Source organism: Pyrus communis, chromosome 14 (assembly GCF_041283825.1).
Source record: "Pyrus communis isolate YQ-2024b chromosome 14, ASM4128382v1, whole genome shotgun sequence".
NCBI lineage: Eukaryota > Viridiplantae > Streptophyta > Magnoliopsida > Rosales > Rosaceae > Pyrus > Pyrus communis.
In genome coordinates this window covers 22,903,832-22,923,027 of record NC_142578.1, presented here as the reverse complement: position 1 = coordinate 22,923,027, position 19,196 = coordinate 22,903,832, and the positions used below count along the sequence as shown (strand labels likewise).

General features: G+C 37.0%; 2 protein-coding genes and 1 pseudogene across 3 annotated transcripts in view; 1 reads left to right on the top strand and 2 right to left on the bottom strand.

Annotated features, from left to right (window-relative positions):
- Positions 1 to 13,653, top strand: part of LOC137712659 (small ribosomal subunit protein eS28) — a 71,647-nt gene extending 57,994 nt beyond the window's left edge. The window contains exons 2-3 of one of the 2 annotated variants that reach the window (XM_068451779.2): positions 12,172 to 12,242; positions 13,194 to 13,653. In XM_068451779.2, the coding sequence (XP_068307880.1) occupies positions 13,195 to 13,392 (198 nt within the window). In that variant the 5' untranslated portion in view covers positions 12,172 to 12,242; position 13,194 and the 3' untranslated portion in view covers positions 13,393 to 13,653. The remainder of the gene's footprint in view (positions 1 to 12,171; positions 12,243 to 13,193) is intronic. The other variant, XM_088683831.1, reaches the window with a different exon arrangement.
- Positions 5,449 to 6,300, bottom strand: LOC137728269 (uncharacterized). Its single transcript, XM_088683765.1, has 2 exons — positions 6,244 to 6,300; positions 5,449 to 6,141 (listed from the first exon to the last, which is right to left on the bottom strand). The coding sequence occupies exons 1-2, from the start codon at positions 6,298 to 6,300 to the stop codon at positions 5,449 to 5,451; spliced, it is 750 nt and encodes a 249-aa protein (XP_088539891.1).
- Positions 6,409 to 8,116, bottom strand: LOC148691421 (uncharacterized; annotated as a pseudogene).
- Positions 13,654 to 19,196: the final 5,543 nt, after the last annotated feature.

Below are 19,196 nucleotides of genomic sequence, written 5' to 3'. Positions count from 1 at the left end.
CAACCGTTGAAGATGACTACTCGAGAGCAACGCTAGGTAAGCAATCAGGAATAGGTTCCAGGCAGTTGGCTCCAGATCGGAAGATTGACTCCAAGTGCCAGCTGATTGCTTCTTTTACTTTGCCATACGAGTAAGAACAAGGACAAAGAAAAAGACAGGGAAAGAGCATGATATGAGATACTTTTGCTTTTGACCTTGATGATATGAGATACCTTTGCTTTTGAAGAAGCGGTGCATGAATCAGCACATGTATTTCCTCCTGGGTCATCTTTACTCCAGGCATCTGGTATCATCTTTGGGGAAGAAGAAAAAATTTAGTATTTCGAAAGGCTTTGCTGGGAGTGCGCCCTCAGAGGTGAGGGAGAGTTGGGCATTTTCTTCAGGTTTGCCCTGCCATAAAAGACGAAGGTCGACATATATAGAGATAATATCAAGTGGTGGTACTTTTTACCCTTGTCGACAAACGTTTTGATCTCGCAATTCTGGCTTTTTGAAATAGTGGCGCCTCTTCGATCTCTGAATACGCCTCTTCGATTTCTGAGCAGGCGCCCCTTCGATTTCTGAGCAGCGCCCCTTCGCTTTCTGAACGACGCCCCTTCGCTTTCTGAACGACACGTGGTAGTGCAGATGCGGCTCCTTTTGACAAAGCTGCACGCGTCTTCTGAAAAGCAGAGAAAGCGTCGCCGAACTTTGCGCTTGTCGGCTAAAGATATGTAGTTGCGGTGATGGCCTCCACGTGTTGTCTGAAAAGAAGAAATCTTTTGACAAAGTTGAACGCGTCTTCTGAAAAGCCGAGAAAGCGTCGCCAAAATTACGCCGGAAATTCCGGCTTTTTGAATTGGTGGACGCGTCGCCTTGGCTTTTTTATTGAGCTATCGATCACCACAACAAACACACTCTGAAGATTTCCCATTCTTGAAGATCGACTCCGGCCCTTTGAAATTTAACTCCATCCCTTTTCTTTGAACACTTTTGAAAAATGGCAAACTCATCGAACCTTAGCTTGGAATTGAGCCTTAGCAGTGATACGGGCGCGCTGCGTCAAGGTAACGTATGACGCCCTTCTTTCTTATCTTCTAACGGTCTTCTTACAGGTGAAGACTCCGTGATGCAGTACGCCACAACAGCTACAATAGTAGCTAGGAACCTCCTCACTCCAAAAGATAGTAGGCTGCTGTCAGGACGGTCCGATGAGTTGGCCGTTCAAGAGTCCCTCGCACTTAGTGTTCAGTGTGCGAGTTCTGTGTCCAACATGGGCCAACGCCTGCTTGCTCGCTCCCGTCAGGTGGAATCATTGATGGCAGAGGTGGAGAGTCTTAAGCAAGAGATCCAGCAGCTTAAGTACGAGAATAGAAGTTTGCATGTGCTTGCAAATAACTATTCGTCGGGCATGAAGAGAAAGCTTGATGAGCTACAAGAATCTGAGGGTCGAATTCACAGTGACCGTCAAAGGCTTGCAGCTTGTCTCCAGAGGCACCTTTTTCCTGGGTCATCCAGCGCTTGGCCAAGTATTGAGGCCTGGAATGCTCTAGCTCCGATGGCTTCCGCTCCGATGCCTCCCGCTTCTGCGCCTTCCGCTCCTATGCCTTCCGCTTCTATTCCTTCTGCTTCGACGCCTCGTAGCGGGGCTTCACGTAAACATCCTCTATGAAGGCTCCATCTTTCTCCATGTTTAGTATCTTTTTTTTTTTTTTTTTTTTTTTTTTTTTACATAAATAAAATCAAACGGCATGGAATTTATCTTTGAATGGGCGGTGATACTTGAAATGATCCGGTAATAGTTTAAATTCCAGATTGGGTGCCTGAATCATTAACCACATGTTAGTATAAAAGAAAATTGAAATTCGGGGAGGCGGCTTACCTGTGTGCTCCAAAATGAACTCCAGAATAAACACCCCTTCGAAAGTTATGACTTGTCCCGTGTCATAAAATCCAACTTCCTTGGGAATTGTGGTTTCAAATATGTCCTCTTTGATGCCTTCTACATCTTCTCCAGCCACTACCTTCTCTTGAATCATTCTTCTTGGTGTACAAAGTCCTTTGAAGAATTCAACACCATCTAAAACTTGCTGTGTTGCACCAAGAATTGGAATAGCATTTTGCACCTTTGGGAAGGCTTCCACGATGTCCTTTTTACTCTCTTCTTGGTTGGGAATCAAAAACCTGCTAGGAAAAGGGACATTGGGTGGAATAACATCAGAATAACATGGAATTGGGACGTCCTTACTGGTGATGGGTGGTTTAGAGGGCTTAGGGGGCTGCGGCAAGGGTTGTTCTACCCTTGCCGTGTGCATGTCTTCTTCCTCCTCCTCAATTAGCAGCTCTTCATCCACTTCTAGGCTATGTTTGGACATTTTTAGGTCAGCTCCAACCTCCATAGCACTTCCCAAAGTGATAGCATTATGGATTTCAAAATCTTCCTTCGAGTTTTCAATAGTTGAGTTGGAGAGTTCACTTTGCTCTTGAATTTGTTTCATGAACTCCATAATCTGCCCAAATTGCTCGTCCAATTTACCCAACTTCTTGTCTTGATTTTGTTCGTCCTGCGTCAAAGAGGTTAGTAATTGAAAATTTTTATCATTATCCATGGACATACTTGAACTTGATTGGAATTGTTGTGGGGGAGGTTGTGGTGGCTGCATAGGTGTTGTATTGAACTCCTCATATGGTTGCCAATATGCTTCTTGTTGAGCCTCCTTGGCTTGATTTTGTGACCCCTGCGCCAAAGAATTTATTTCATTAAGAATTTGATTATAATCTATTGGCGAACTTGAATTTAATTGAGCATATTGCATATGAAGTTGTGGTGGCTGCATAGGTCTTGAATAGAACTCCTCATATGGTTGCCAATATGCTTCACGTTGAACTTGTTGATCTTCCCACCATATAGAGTTTGAATGATCCCTCCAATCTCTTTGTGGACATTGATTGGCTTGAAATCCTTGCCTATATGAAGCACCAAATGTAGGGACACTCTGCATTGTGGTCCTTTCGGCATACGGCGACAATTTAGAAGTAAGATTTGCCAATTGAGCTTGAATGCTAGCAAAATCCATATCTTACTTCTCTAGTACCTAAAATCAAAGAAAGAGAACTAAATCAAATATCAAAAGTAACAACAAACAAAGAAAACAACACTAAGTTAGAAACTAAAACGAAAACAACTAAACCAAAAAAAAGAAAAGAACCAAGGGATTAGCAAAGTTGCTAATCCTCGGCAACGGCGCCAAAATTTGATGCGTGATTTATACGCACACAAATTAAACCCTCTTTTTGACAATTGTAGTAATGATATAAGTAGGGATCGTTCTGGACCGGGGATTGGGAGGGATTGTTAATCACTTGGATTTGACTCAAAAACGTAAAAACACAATATAAAACAGTATACTAGACTCAAAGAATTCAAAAATACTTTAAAACATAAACTAAATTGATTTCTAATTAAATTGAACAATAAAGTAAAGGGGGGATTGTGTTTGGACGAGATTAAATTAAATGGACAAATTGTAATTAAAGGCAATATGTAAATATGAATGTGATGAAAATATGGATGATGGAATAGCCAAGGGGTTCTTCTCCACACATGTTACACTTGCATACAAGATTGATTCTCAGTTGGTCTTTCGATAAATTATGAAACTCAACACTCCGGGTTAATTAGGTCCGCTTAAATTAACCGTCAAGTTTTCCTTAAGTTAATGAATTGGATGGGTTAGCGCAACGCAATTCACAACATTCTCCAAAAGTCCTTTACGTGAACAGCACAATAAAGATACAATCAAAGATCATTAAGCATCATGAAAACTATAAGTGTTGACGAGGCATTCGTTACTATGATGAGCATGAAACTCGTGCCAAGAATTCATATAACGCGATTGTTTATAAGCAACCTCCACTACTTGTGAATATAAGTTCATAACGATTAGGTGAAATTCACTTATATTCTAGCGTCATATTCATGCATGAAAATTAAGCGCGCATTCTTAATAAACATACATAAATAAGTTATCAATCAAACGGTTAAACAAATTGAATCAACAACTTATGAAATTCCAACGAAAGTTAATCAATTCATATTGCAAATATAAACATAGTTTCGAATCACCCCCTAGCTAAAGGGGGTTTAGTTTCTCATAACTTTGAAATCAAAGAAACACCTAAACATTCCAACAACTCAAACTTGAATTGTATGAACATTTAGGCACTCTTCTCTTCCATTCCTCATACGTACAAAACAAAGAGAATTAAATTTAAACTTTGATATCAAAGAAACACCTAAACATTCCAACAACTCACACTTGAATTGTATGAACGTTTAGGCCCTCTTATCTTCCTCGTTGTTGTAGCACAAGGTCTAAGGTGAGGTTTGGGGGATTATGGAAATGGATGAGGAGTGGTGTTTGGATTATAAGGGAATGGATGGGAAGCTCACGGCTAGGGAAGGGAGAATGTGTTTGTAATGTGTTGTGTATGAAATGAGATGTCTATGAATGAATGAATGCAAGGGTATTTATAGGAGTAGTGGAGGGAACATATGGCTATGTCATTTGTAGGTGAAGTAGGTGGATGTTGTAGGTGAAGTAGGTGGATGTTGTAGGTGAAGTACATGTGTTTAAATGGTTGAAATGTGTAGATGATTATGAGTGATAAGTGATAAGTGTATGATATGTTAAGTGATAAGTGAATGATTATGATAAGTGATAAATGAATGTATGATATGATAAGTGGTGAATGATATGTGGTGAATGATAAGTGGTAGTGTTTAAGTATTTAAAATAGGGAACAAAGCCCTTCCTTGCATGGCAAGGAAGGGAGACACAAGGAAACACACGACAATGTCCTAAGGTTGCTAGGAATGTTGTTTTTGTGTTCTAAAATGCGTAGGAGTTTTCAATGATGCTCAAACATGAGGTCTTTTTAGGATTTAACTTTCCTACTTCAAGTCTTCAATTTCGTCCATCCTTTTGGCTCCAAGCATATGATATCCATTCCAATCTCTAATTTGCTCCAAAAGGCTCCAAAAGGCATCCTTTTGCATACTTTGCCCTTAGAACCTGAAAACACACAAAAGAAGCATAAAGAACTAAAATAACTAAAGAAACATAACGTAAATGTACGAGAACAAGCCATTTAAGTCGCATAAATATGCTCCTATCACCAACGCCAAGGCTGACACACATGTCGTGTTGCGTCGAAATAGGCTAGGATTGCGTCGGTTAAAACCGACGCCAAGGCTGACACACACGTCGTATTGCGTCGAAATAGGCTAGGGTTGCGTCGGTTAAAACCGACGCCAAGTCTGACACATCATATTGCGTCGGTTAAAAGCGACATAAAACAAGGAAAAAAAAAACAGAATAAAACAAAGCCAAAAGGATTATATGTTATGATACGATATCATAGCATACAAAATAAAACAAAGTCTAATTAATACAATAATTAATATATTTAATCCCTGTCATCATCTGTTAGCTCTTCGTCGGTATTGGCATGATTAACGAACCCGGTAGGCAACGCTAATGATTCAAGAAAGGGAGTCTCTTCCACGCCAACCCTTGTATGAAAATTTTCATTATCAAGAATTCGATCATCCAAGTTCGGCGTGGCATAATCATCAATAGCATCACTATCCTCTAATACGTCAAATAAATCTCTTGGCTGAGTTCGAACAACTACGTGCCAATCTTTTTCAATCGTGTCCTCCACGTAAAATGCCTGTAATGCTTGTGATGCTAGTATGAAAGGATCCTCTTTAAATCCCAATTGATTGAAATTCACCATAGTAAATCCATATTGATCAGTCTTCATTCCTCGTGGACTTTCACTATTAACCCATTCGCACTTAAATAACATCACAGCTCGACCCCTATCTCCTGCTTCAGTAAGACCGCAATATTTGACCTCGAACATATCTACAACTCTGCCATAGCAATTTACTTGCCCAATTGCTCCAGGAACATTTGCAGGTACAAAGACACCACAATTTTGATTCTTATGCTTATCATCCACAGATTTTATACGAAATCTAAATCCATGAACAATGTGACTTTTGTATCTACTCACAACCCTACTAGGATAATTAGCTAGCCAATGCAAGTCTTGAGATATCAATGTGTCATTAGCATCATATCTTGTATTCATCTGTAATAAGTATGAAGATAAAAATTGACAGAATAACTATAAACATGTTATAATTAAAATGCAAAACAATAAATAAATAATATGATTGTTATATCAACTCACATGTTGCTTGAACCATTCTGGAAATTCTTTCTTGCTTAGCTCCTTAATTTGTCGCATAGTTAACCTTTCTCGACGATGTTTAGTTTTCAAGAATTCTTCATGTTGCCTACACAATTATGTCCAATTTAGATAATTATTTTTTCAAGATATATTCTTTCATGTTGCCTACACACTGTCACATATATTCTTCTCGATATGCATAACATCAAGATTGTGTCTAATCAACAGATGCCTCCAATAAGGTAGTTCATAAAAAATCGATTTCTTCTTCCACTGACTGTTACTACTTGTACTGCTCGAAGCTCTTCTTTTGCGTTGGCCAACTGAAGCATCTTTGTTTGGTTTTCCAAAAGTAAATCTCAATGTAGAAAGTTCTTCGAGACATTGTAAACCAGTCCACTGCCTTGGTGCACTACGATGCTCTCGACGACCATTAAAAGTGATGGTTTGCCTTCGAAACCTATGATTATCTTCAAGAAAACGTCGATGCCCCATATAACAAATCTTGCGACTCGCTAGCAAGTAAATAGATTCTTTATCATGCATGCAATGTGGACAAGCTTTATAGCCATGTGTACTCCATCCTGACAACATTCCATAAGCCGGAAAATCACTTATAGTCCATAACACGGCAGCCTTCATCGTAAAACTTTGGTTGGAACACGCATCATAAGTGGGAATGCCCACCTCCCACAACTCATTCAGCTCGTCAATCAATGGACGCATGTATACATCAATCTCTTTACCAGGACTGCGTGGTCATGGTATTAACAAAGACAATAACAAATTTGGTTGCTTCATGCACATCCAAGGTGGCAAATTATAAACAGAAAGCACCACAGGCCATGTGCTATGATCATTCCTCATTTTCCCAAAAGGATTAAATCCATCACTGGCCAACCCTAATCGGACATTTCGAATTTCTGACGCAAAATCCGGATATAAATTATCCAAATGCTTCCATGCGGGAGAATCTGAAGAATGTCTCATAAACTCATCCTTAGGACATTCAGTTGCATGCCATCTCATATGTTCAGCCATATGCTTCGACATAAAAAATCGTTGCAATCGTGGTTTTAAAGGAAAATACCACATAACCTTAGCTGCGACCTTTTTCCTCAAGCTATCCTCTGCATTGGTAATTTTATATCTTGATTTACCACAAACTGAGCACACGGTCAAATCTGAAGTATCTTTCCAATAGATCATGCAATCATTGGGACATGCATTAATTTTCACATACGACAGCCCCAAGTCATTTAAAAGTTTTTTTTGCCTTGTAACAGGATTCAGGCAAACAATCCCCTTCAGGCAACATTCTTTTAATTAACTCCAGTAAAGTGGTGAAGATCTCGTCAGGCATTCCCGCTAAACACTTGATCTGATACAATCTTACAACTGCTTCCAATTTCTTAAACTCCTTACAACCTGGCCACAAATCTTGATCTGCCTCTTCAAGCAACTTAAAAAAAGTCTGCACCTCTTCTGGACGCCCTTCCCCAAGAGGGGGTTCAGTAGATGGCCCAACACCTTCTTCTGTTAATGGTTGGACAAATACATCATTAAGAAAATCATGCATGCCAATCACCTCATCTCCTGTTTCTTCTTCTCCAATTCCCACATTTTGCTCTCCAATGTTTTGCTCGCCATGATGTCGCCAACAAGCGTTTTTATAATCTTTATCCATATCATACAATATGAGATGTTCAACAATGGTGTTCCTAACAAAAGTATATCGATTACAACATCTTTTGCAAGGACATCTAAACTTATCAGGACCAACACCATTTGCAACTGCTTGATCCAAAAACAAATTAATTCCAGTTGTATACGCTTCAAAATTTCGGGGTATTGTCAACCAACTCTTATCCATATTTTACCACTTTACGAAGGTAAAATATTACGTTGACACTAAGATGCCTACAATCTTTCAATCCCTATCATGTAGGTATAACTATCAAAATTTTGAATTTCTATCTTTCACCCCTCGAACTCTATCACGATTGCAATCTTTTAATTTTCAACACCTATTATAGTAAAAACAAATTAAAATAACAACAAAAAGTTATCAAAATTATGCTCATCTAATCCATTCTAATAAATAACAACCAAAAGTTATCAAACTTATCAAAATAACAACAAATTCAAATAACAATTAGAGTGCAAAAAAAATTAATTAATATATTCTTATATTCCTAAATATTATAAGTTTAGGTTATATTCTTATATGAAAGGATATTCTTATATTATAAGTTTAGGTTATATTCTTATGAAAGGTTATATTCTTATATTCTTATATTCCTAAATATTATAAGTTTAGGTTATATTCTTATTAGAGTGCAAAAAAAAAAAAATTAACATAATATATTCTTATATTACTCAATATTATAAGTTTATGTTATATTTAATATTGTTAATTTAACATAAATGCTTATAAATATTATTCATTCCATTTTCTCATAACAATTCAAATTATGTTCATCTAATCCATTCTAGTAAATAACAACAAAAAATTATCAAAATAACAACAAATTAAAATAACAATTAGAGTGCAAAAAAAAAAATTAACATAATATATTCTTATATTACTCAATATTATAAGTTTATGTTATATTTAATATTGTTAATTTAACATAAATGCTTATAAATATTATTCATTCCATTTTCTCATAACAATTCAAATTATGTTCATCTAATCCATTCTAGTAAATAACAACAAAAAATTATCAAAATAACAACAAATTAAAATAACAATTAGAGTGCAAAAAAAAAAAATTAACATAATATATTCTTATATTACTCAATATTATAAGTTTATGTTATATTTAATATTGTTAATTTAACATAAATGCTTATAAATATTATTCATTCCATTTTCTCATAACAATTCAAATTATGTTCATCTAATCCATTCTAGTAAATAACAACAAAAAATTATCAAAATAACAACAAATTAAAATAACAATTAGAGTGCAAAAAAAAAAAAAAAATTTAACATAATATATTCTTATATTACTCAATATTATAAGTTTATGTTATATTTAATACTGTTAATTTAACATAAATGCTTATAAATATTATTCATTTCATTTTCTCATAACAATTCAAATTATGTTCATCTAATCCATTCTAGTAAATAACAACAAAAAATTATCAAAATAACAACAAATTAAAATAACAATTAGAGTGACAAAATTAATTAATTCGACTAAATTTTTATTAATTTAACAAAAATAGTAGAATTTTATCTAAGTGCTTAAATTATAATTTTTAAATAAATAAACTTGTGTATTATACAATTTAAAAATTAAAGAAGTTAGTGATACAAACCTGATTTGTTGAAGAATTTCGACGTCAACAATTCTTTATGTACTCAACCAGCTCAAATAAATTTCCTACAAAAATAAATTGTAACTAAAAATTAAACATAAGAGGAGAAAATAAAAATATTATAAGCAAGAAAAACTTACTGTTGTGAAGAGGAACAAATGAAGTTTGAAAACCAAAGGAGAAAGCTGAAAGAGAGAGAACACGGGAGACTTTGTAAAAATTGGAAGAACGAATAAGAAAAGTGCAAGAGAAGAAAAAGAAAACACGGGGGATATCATATAAAGACCATCAATGTGTCGCTTACAACCGACACTGGTTTTCAAAATATATGTCGCTCAAAACCGACGCAGGATTTAAAATATTAAAAACAAAGAATTAGTGTCGCCTAGAAGCGACACCCATAGTTTATGTCGCTTAAAAGCGACACTATTTTATTTAAAGCGACGCCAATACTTAAAAATATTAAAATATATGTCGGTTATAAGCGACACTAAATTTTTACGTCGGTTTAAAAGCGACATAGAAATTTTACGACGCTTATAAGCGACAGTAAATACGACGTCATCTTCAGTGAGTGTCGCAAATCTCTTTTTCGCCACTATATAATATTAAACCGACGCAACAACTGACACTATTAGGTCCTTTTGTAGTAGTGAGAGTGAACATGAGTCCTCCAATTCGAATTTTCTTTCTCCAAGCAAAGACTGTAGTTTTCGTGCTTCAAACAACATCTCTCTTTCTTTTCTGCGTTTTCTTTCTCCGCTTCTTAACCACGTCTTTGGCTTTGTGTTCTGCTGCCTTATCTTTTTCTACGGCTGTGTCTTTGGCTTTCATCTTTGTGTTCGCTTTCTCTGTCCCTCACTGTTGTTGGCTGCATTTTTGTTCTTTATGACTTGCTTGCTGCCTAATGATGCTTTGTTGCAGTTGCTGCCTGCTGTTGCTTTGAGGCTTCTACCAGCGGCTGCTATCGTTGCTCATTCGATGCCATTGTTAGGCGGGTGTCGCAACAGAAATGGAGGACCATGGGGTGTCATTGTTGCAAAACGCTCCATTTGCACCGGGGACATAAATTGGCCTTTTGAAATGGAGGACTCTGTCGGTGACCACCTTGGGAACATGTTGCGGTTGCTGAGCTTGCGGATTGGAGAACGGCGTGGCTGCTATGGTCGTCGGTGTTGTTGAAGTGGTAGTGTTCGGCGGCTGCAGGTGGGCTTTGATCTTGATCTGGAAAAGGCTCAGTAGTGAGGGAAAAGAGTTACTTTTGCTTCTTGGGATGCGGTTCTCCATCATCTTCGTTTCTGTAGGTGCGAAGCTTGTTGATGACGGTGGATGTGTCGCAGTCGAACCTTTAGCAGACGCGGTGGAGGCTAGTTCTGTCGTCACTGGGGAGGTTAGCACTGGCGGTAGTGATTGCCGCGGTCACCGTGTTCGTAGATCGGGAGATATCGCATGAGGATATGAGCGAGGAAAAAGGAAAGTTTCGTAGTTCTGCTGGGAGCGTGGGCTTTAGTGGAGGATCTGAGAGAGAAGCGGTGCAGCCTTGGAAATTTGAAGTGGAAATAGGAGGTTTATCCTTCTGATGGCCGTGATCGTGGAAGTTTCACCATTTTCTTTGCTTAGGTGAAACTAAGAAGAGCCAAGTCTTTTTTCTTTTCCTCTGCAAAAACTGAACCAACACCAAGACAAAGAACAAAATATAAACAATAAATTCATATCTAATATTTTTGCTCCCTTTGTCATGTCTTCCTTGCTTTCCCTCTTTTCTTTTGCTGTGAAGCCCTCTGTACTCCTCTTTGCCCTTTTGTTGGTTTTTCCTTGTGCTTTTCTGTCGATCTCCCCTTTTATAGACTTAAGGTGACAGGAAGAGTGGGGTGAGAAAATGGGTAGTTTTTCACTAACTCCCTTTTGCACGTTGAAGGAAATGGGCAATTCCTCACACGTTCCAGCAACATGGCTTTTTAATTTTTCTGATTTAATTAATTTTTTTTATTTGTTTAAAAAAAATGAATGGTGTAGATTTTCTTGGTTAATCTTCACCATGGATTTTAATTGCCACCATCATCTCCACTTTCCTTGCATTGAGGAACCCTTTTTTTTTACCCCAACACACATTAATAGAGCAATTGACAGATTTTTCACGAAAAACACTAAAATGATTACAATGGAAAAATTTAAAGAAAGACTAAAATGATTCACGATTAACAAATTTAAGGACACTACTAGATTAAGGAGTTATGTCAATGTCACGAATCATTTTGACTAAAAAAACCTTTAATTTATTTGATTGTTAAATTTGATAGTATTTATGTCTATTTAGATGAAATTTTAAATATATTAAAAAAAATCTATAAAAAATGATATTTTTGAAATTAAAAATTAATTTTTTACCATATTTGATAAATACTAGAGAGAGGCGGGATATGAAGAATACATAAAAACGACGTCGGCCCTGCGAACTTTGAATAATCGGTGGACGTGAAATTAATAGAATAAGAAGGGCAAAACAGTAAACCTAACCCAAACCCTAGTCGACTAATTTATATTTCCTCTCTTCCCACCTTCTGCACTGCGCCGTTCCCTCTATCTTGCGCTTCAGCAAGCCCTTCTGCGACGCTGTTTCTTCGTCTTCCCCAAGCTCTCGCCGTATCTTCTGAAACTCGAACCTGCAGGTCAGTGTTCATATCTTATCTCTCTCACTGCATCTGCTATCGCGTTTTATATTTTGTTCTTTGTTCTTCGTTTATGTTATTCTTTTAATTAGAATTTGGTTTGAATTTTTAGTTCACAATTTTTGGTTTAAGCTGATTAAGTTAGTGATTTATATATTTTTTTCGTTCTTTTCATATTTTCTGCTAGTTTTATATGTCTAATTTTTGTTTATTTGTAGAAAAATATGGTTAGATTTGGTCCCTCTAATCGATTTATATATATATATTATCATCGCAATATTTGAGGCAATGTTAAATAGTGACCATTTTTTCTGTAATCTGATTTAGTGGTTTTAATATTACCGGAGGAAGTTCGATCATCAGAAAGTTTACTTTGCAGCTCGGTTCTTAATGGGATCTACCAAATACCACTAGTTTTGGATACCCATTTGATTTTTATTGCTCCTTTTTCTGGTGGTTCTTGAATTTTAACTTGTGTTTTTTACGCTAATTGTAACGCATTGTATAAATGTTAAAACTTAATATATATTCCTTTGCGAAGTTTCATCATCGGAATGTTACCTTGCAGCTGGTTCTCAGTAGCAGCTCTTACCAAATGCCATGAATTTGTTATCCCTATTGAGTGCTGTGTTTCGTGGTGGTTCTGGAATCTTAACTTGTGTTTGACTTATTATCGTAAATTCATAATGCTTTGCAGAGCTGTGTGCCCTCTTGATCTTCTAATGCTAGCGGGGTTTTGTTCTGTTTCATGCTTTACAAACTAAGATAAATTGTTGATCTCCCTAATCAAGAGGCATAACTTTGTATTGTTGTTTTCCTTTAGCTGGCAGCTGCTGTCTTTTTGCATGTATTTTGTATTCAAATAGTTATCGTACAAGTCAGCTAGCTCAGATTACTAGTTGACGATTTGCGTTTTCTGAATTTTTCTTTTCTATTTTGTTTTCTGTGAAGAATGGAAAACACGATCAAGCATGCTATTGTGATCAAGGTTATGGGACGGACTGGATCTCGTGGCCAGGTGACTCAAGTGAGAGTCAAGTTTCTGGATGACCAGAACCGTTTCATCATGAGGAATGTCAAGGGACCGGTCAGGGAGGGGGATATCCTTACCTTGCTCGAGTCCGAGAGGGAGGCAAGAAGGTTGCGGTAATCATCAGAGTTGGTTTTGTTTGTCGATGCTTCTATGTCTGAGTTTAGGTTCGTTGCAAGCAACAGTTATTTTGTGTTGGTGAATGGCTGTTGTGTTGCCGGTTCTGGGAATTACTAGCATTACAGACATTATTTTTGTGATGAGATTTTGTTATGGAATGTTTCTAAACTAAATTGTCTGAAAAAGTCCTAGGTTTTGTTTGAACAAGTGACAATGTTCCTGCTTGCTATGTCAAATGTTGGCTTTCCTTCCTACCGTTTACCAGGATTGTTGCTTAATTGCTAGTCATTCTGTTGTCTTAAAATTAATACAAGATGTTGACGTGGTTTAATCGTAATCATTTCAATAGAAAGGGATGGAAGGAATGAGAGATTAGGAGGGGAGAAAATTTTACGTTTTTGAAGAATTTGCAATTTCTTCGTCCATACTTGGGAGCCTAAATTTTGTAATAGAAAGCAATTCAAGCAACAAAGGACTCAAAGTTCTGATAAAATTCATGTTTCTCATCACAATTCTTAAAATGATGGCAATTATCAGTTACCCCGTAAATTCTAGATTTTTTTTTTTCACTATTCTTAGAGCAGTTTCAGCGTGTGAAATCTTCCCCCAGGCAATACACTATGTTATCCACCCAGTGAAAAGTAAATGCCCTTAATGAACAGTAATCGTTTTTTGCATCTCTACCGTTGCACTTCAATAGCCCTGGCAATAGGCAATAAAATATTAATATTTTTTTATTTATAAAATAATACAAAATAATTTTAATTGTAATTTCGGATAAGATTTTTAATCGTTTTCATTGGACCACTTGTCATAAAATCCGAAAAGACAATTATTGGTGATGGATTTTCAATAAGATTTTTAATCGTACTTGTTGCACCACGTGTCATTATCCGAAAATACAATTATTGGTGATGGATTTCTGATAAGATTATTAACCAATCACATCGCACCACGTGTCATAATCTATTTACAATCTTTGAGGATAGATTTCCATCAGATTTTTAACGAATGACGGCATGCCACGTGTCATTATCCGAAAATACAATTATTGGTGATGAATTTCTGATGAGATTATTAACCAATCACGTCGCGCCACGTGTCATAATCTGTTTACAATCTTTGAGGATAGATTTTCATCAGATTTTTAATGAATGACGGCATATCATGTGGCATTATCTACAACCTAATCTTTTCCGAATCCTCCATATAATCCACCATCCATCCTCACAAATGTCACACCAATTTTCTCAAGATCTCTATCATTATTCATAGTTTATGCTTCCTTCTTCACCAAAATCTTTATCATTATTCATAATTTCTGCTTCTTTTTTACCATGTCTTCTTCCTCAAAGATGATGTGGGAACTCGATCAGCAAGGGGAAGAATTGTTTAACCAATAAGAATGAATGTTTAATCTCCAGGTGGCAACAAATAAGAGGGGAGAGGATGATGAGCGTAGAAGGAGAGATGACGGAGCAAGAATGAGCAGAGCCTCACATTCCCGTCAAGTCATCCAAGTTGTGGCTCAGATGTGCAGGCCCAGTCGTTCCGGAAACCTTGATAGAAGCAGGCAACGACGAGGTATGGAACTCTTGGATGATTATTTTGTCTGTAATAGTGAGGCTCTGCCCATTCTTGCTCTGTCGTCTCTCCTTCTACGCTCCTCATCCTCTTCCCTCTCATTTGTTGCCACCTGGAGATTGAACATTCCATCTGATTGGTTAAACAATTCTTCCTCTTGCTGATCGAGTTCCCACATCATCCTTGAGGAAGAAGACATTGTAAGAAAGAAGCAGAAACTATGAATAATGATAGAGATTTTTTGTGAAGAATGAAGCAGAAACTATGAATAATGATAGAGATTTTGGTGAAGAATGAAGCATAAACTATGAACAATGATAGAGATCTTGAGAAAATTGGTGTGAGATTTGTGAGGATGGATCCTCCATATAATCCACCATTTATCCTCACAAATATCACACTAATTTTCTCAAGATCTCTATCATTATTCATAGTTTATGCTTCATTCTTCACCAAAATCTCTATCGTCATTCATAGTTTCTGCTTCATTCTTCACAAAAATCTCTATCATTATTCATAGTTTCTGCTTCTTTCTTACAATGTATTCTTCCTCAAGGATGATGTGGGAACTTGATCAGCAAGAGGAAGAATTGTTTAATTAATCAGAAGGAATGTTCAATCTCTACGTGGCAACAAATGAGAGGGAAGAGGATGAGGAGCGTAGAAGGAGGGATGACGGAGCAAGAATGGGCAGAGCCTCACATTCCCGTCAAGTCATCCAAGCTGTGGCTCAGATATGCAGGCCCAGTCGTTCCAGAAACCTTGATAGAAGCAAGCAACAACGAGGTACAGAACTCTTGGACGATTATTTTGTCCGTAATAGTGCATTACCTAATACATACTTAAGGCGTCGTTTTAAAATGGAACGACACTTGTTCAACAAAATCATAATTGCTGTTTGCAACCATGATTCTTACTTTGTCCAAAAGAAGAATGTTTTTGGTGCTATGGGTCTCCTTCCTCAGCAAAAAATTACTGCTACATTGCGGATACTTGCATATGGAGCATCTGTAGACCAAGTGGATGAGATAACGAAGATGGGGAAATCAACCATTCTTGAGTCACTGATGAGGTTTTGCTGAGCAATCGAATCTATCTACATAGCAAAGTACCTCCAAAAACCTACTGACATGGACTTGCAAAGGCTTCTGAAGAAGGCTGAGATGCATGGTTTTCCTGGGATGATTGGAAGTATTGATTGTATACACTGGACGTGGAAAAACTGTCCAAGTGCATGGCAAAGCGCTTATGGGGACAGAAAATGAGCAAAAAGTATTATTTTGGAGGTGGTGGCATCTTTTGACACATGGATTTGGCATGCCTTTTTTGGGGTTTCGGAGCTCAAAATGACCTCAACATCCTTACCCAATCCCCAGTGTTCAATGATGTTCTGCAAGGAAAGACACCAAAAGTCATGTACTGCGTCAACGGACGTATGTACGACGGGCCATACTACTTAGCAGACGACATTTACCCAAGATGGTCAACATTTGTCAAAACAGTGTCATGTTCGCGAAGTGCAAAGGAAAAATACTTTGCAAGCTATCAAGAGGGGTGCACGAAGGATGTGGAGCGTTGTTTTGGTATCCTCCAAGCTCGTTGGACGATCGTTCGTCAGGGGTGCTGCCAGATTGTTTAATGCAGAGTTGCTTCGATCCATCATGATGACGTATATCATTCTTCACAACATGATTGTAGAAGATGAGTACGATTATGATGCCGTTGATGAATATGAGCCAGACATGATGAACAATTCAAGAACACGTATATATTGTGCTCATGACGCCACCGAAGAACCCGTGCAACATGAGCCATTAGAAAATGATGGACGTTACAATGAATTGGTCATTCAACAATATACTGCACTTCAAAGGCCATATATGCACAATGCCCGACAAAATGACTTGATAGAGCACCAGTGGGCATTGAAACAAGCAAAAGATAATTAAGTTCATTTAGTGTGTTTGTTTTTATTTGGTGTGTTTATTTAATTTTAGTTGGTGTGTTTATTTAATTTTAGTTGGTGTGATTGTTTTTTAGTGAGTTTTTTATTATTCGGTATGTTTATGTAATTTTATTTGGTGTGTTTTTGTCATTTGAATAAATATTCTCTTAGTATAAATAACTTATCAAATTCAATAAATTTACTCTCACTTTAAATAAAGTACTAAATTCAATAAATTGGAAACAACATAAAGTACTATATTCAATAAATAATAAATTACAACCCAAAATGATTGGAAAATTATGGGCTCCGATTACAAAAACTACTCTATTCATCATCACTTAACCAATTTGTGGTGTTATGATGATCTTCTCTTGTGGTGCTAGGGTCATCTTGTCTTGCTCTCACTTCTCTTGCACACCTCATTCGCACCACGTCCGCTTTCTCCGACTTCAAAAAATATTTAGAATTTGGAGACTTCCCTTCTAAAGGCGTGTTCATAATCTCACGATCTTGTTGAGCCATTCTTTCTTCTCTAACTTGTTCCCTTTCTTGCCTAAATAGCTCTATTTCTCTCTCATTAGCTTGAAATTCTCTCTCAATAGCTGCAACTTTTGCCTCCTCTCTAGCCTTATTAGCCTCAAATTTTGCCATTTCCCGCGCCAAAGTCAATTCACCTTGGCGAGCAAGTTCTTCCATGTACTTTGCATAATCATTCTTGGAAGCGCTCCCTTTTCTCTTTAAAGCCTTCTTACCTTCAGCCTAATTGGATAACAGGTTGAACCTGACGCTTGTTCAGGGAGGGGCGTTTCGGGCACTTCTTTTGCATCATCTTCATGAACATGCGAGCCATGATCGGTTGTAAAGTGTAGAGGGGTGATGTTCATGAAAACTTCTGGACCGATAGGCACAACTCTGAATTTAGGACAATTTTTAACAATATTCCAACATTCTCACCGATTGAATGATTTATTTGCTTTTGGTTTTGGCACCGTACCAAGCTTGTGCTTGAAGTTGCTACACAATGCGGGAGAAAAAATAATTATAATGAAAGTAGGTAACAAATAAATAATACAAACAAATAATTATAATGTAAGTAGGTAACAAATAAATAATACAAACAAATAATTATAATGTAAATTTGGGTATAGTACAAACAAATAAATAATATATTGTTACCTGATCCGAGTAATTTTCTCCACTTCGAATATTAGTACTAGCTTATGCCAAGGCGTCTCTCCACGTACTAAATGATTGGCTAAGTAATTTCCAACGACTGGACATCGATTCTTTGGTTCTTTTTCCACCTATTTTCTCAAGATAATTGGTATGAATAAGAATCCACATTTCTCGCAACTGCATCTCATTACCCGTAAGCGAACTATGAGTAACTTCAACTCAGTTAGTACACAACGTAACATCTTCAAGAAGCGACCAATTCGTACTTGCATCAGTAGTCATTTTGTTGAAAAAAATTGGATTGAAACTTTGAGAGAAAGATAGGAATGTGATTAAAAGTAGTTGAGAAAATATGAAATTGTGGTGTAAGGTAGATGATAAAGAGAAGTATTTATAGAAAAGTAAAAACAATTTTTTTAAAAAAAAACTAAAATTTAGACCAAATTTACATAATCTGCACCTCTATAGCATATATTATTTAGCAGGCAACCAATATTTTCTTTGAACCAAATTTACATAATGTGCAGATCTATAGCATATATCATGATTTAATTGATGAAGTAATTTCTCTCTCCGGATGATTTGAAATGTTTTGTATTTTTTTTGTTAAAATGCTTTGTTTGGGACTTGTCGGTATCATGCTTCAAAACTCCATTACCTCACACAAACTCAATTAAGGACCATGATAACGACAAGTCCCAAACAAAGCATTTTAACAAAAAAAACAAAACATTTCAAATCATCCGGAGAGAGAAATTACTTCATCAATTAAATCTATTATTGCACGGCTCCTCCATACACTGCATCCCTTGTAAATTGTAATACAAATATACAAAAGGGTTAACATCATCATCCCCTGCTACAACCTCCCAACGCCACTCAAGCGACACAAGAAATGCTTATTGCTCGGGTATTGTAAATTTAAAAATGTGACTGACGCCAGGCTGACATCAGCCCTGCGTCAGGTCCACCTCGGGCTCGCGAGCTGGCGATTCCTCACAGGCTTATTGCTCGGGTCTGCCCAGTCCCTCGGGATCCCCACGTTGGAGGGCTTCAGCTGGGCTATCCAACCCTGTTTGGTCCACTATCCCCCGAG

What these genes read in the sequence shown, in the direction of transcription:
- LOC137728269 (XM_088683765.1), bottom strand. Translation starts at nt 6,300, where the DNA reads ATGCGACAAATTAAGGAGCTAAGCAAGAAAGAATTTCCAGAATGGTTC. An exon ending in CAGAATGGTTCAAGCAACAT is followed by an intron (nt 6,142 to 6,243) that starts GTGAGTTGATAT and finishes TACTTATTACAG; the next exon opens with ATGAATACAAGATATGATGC.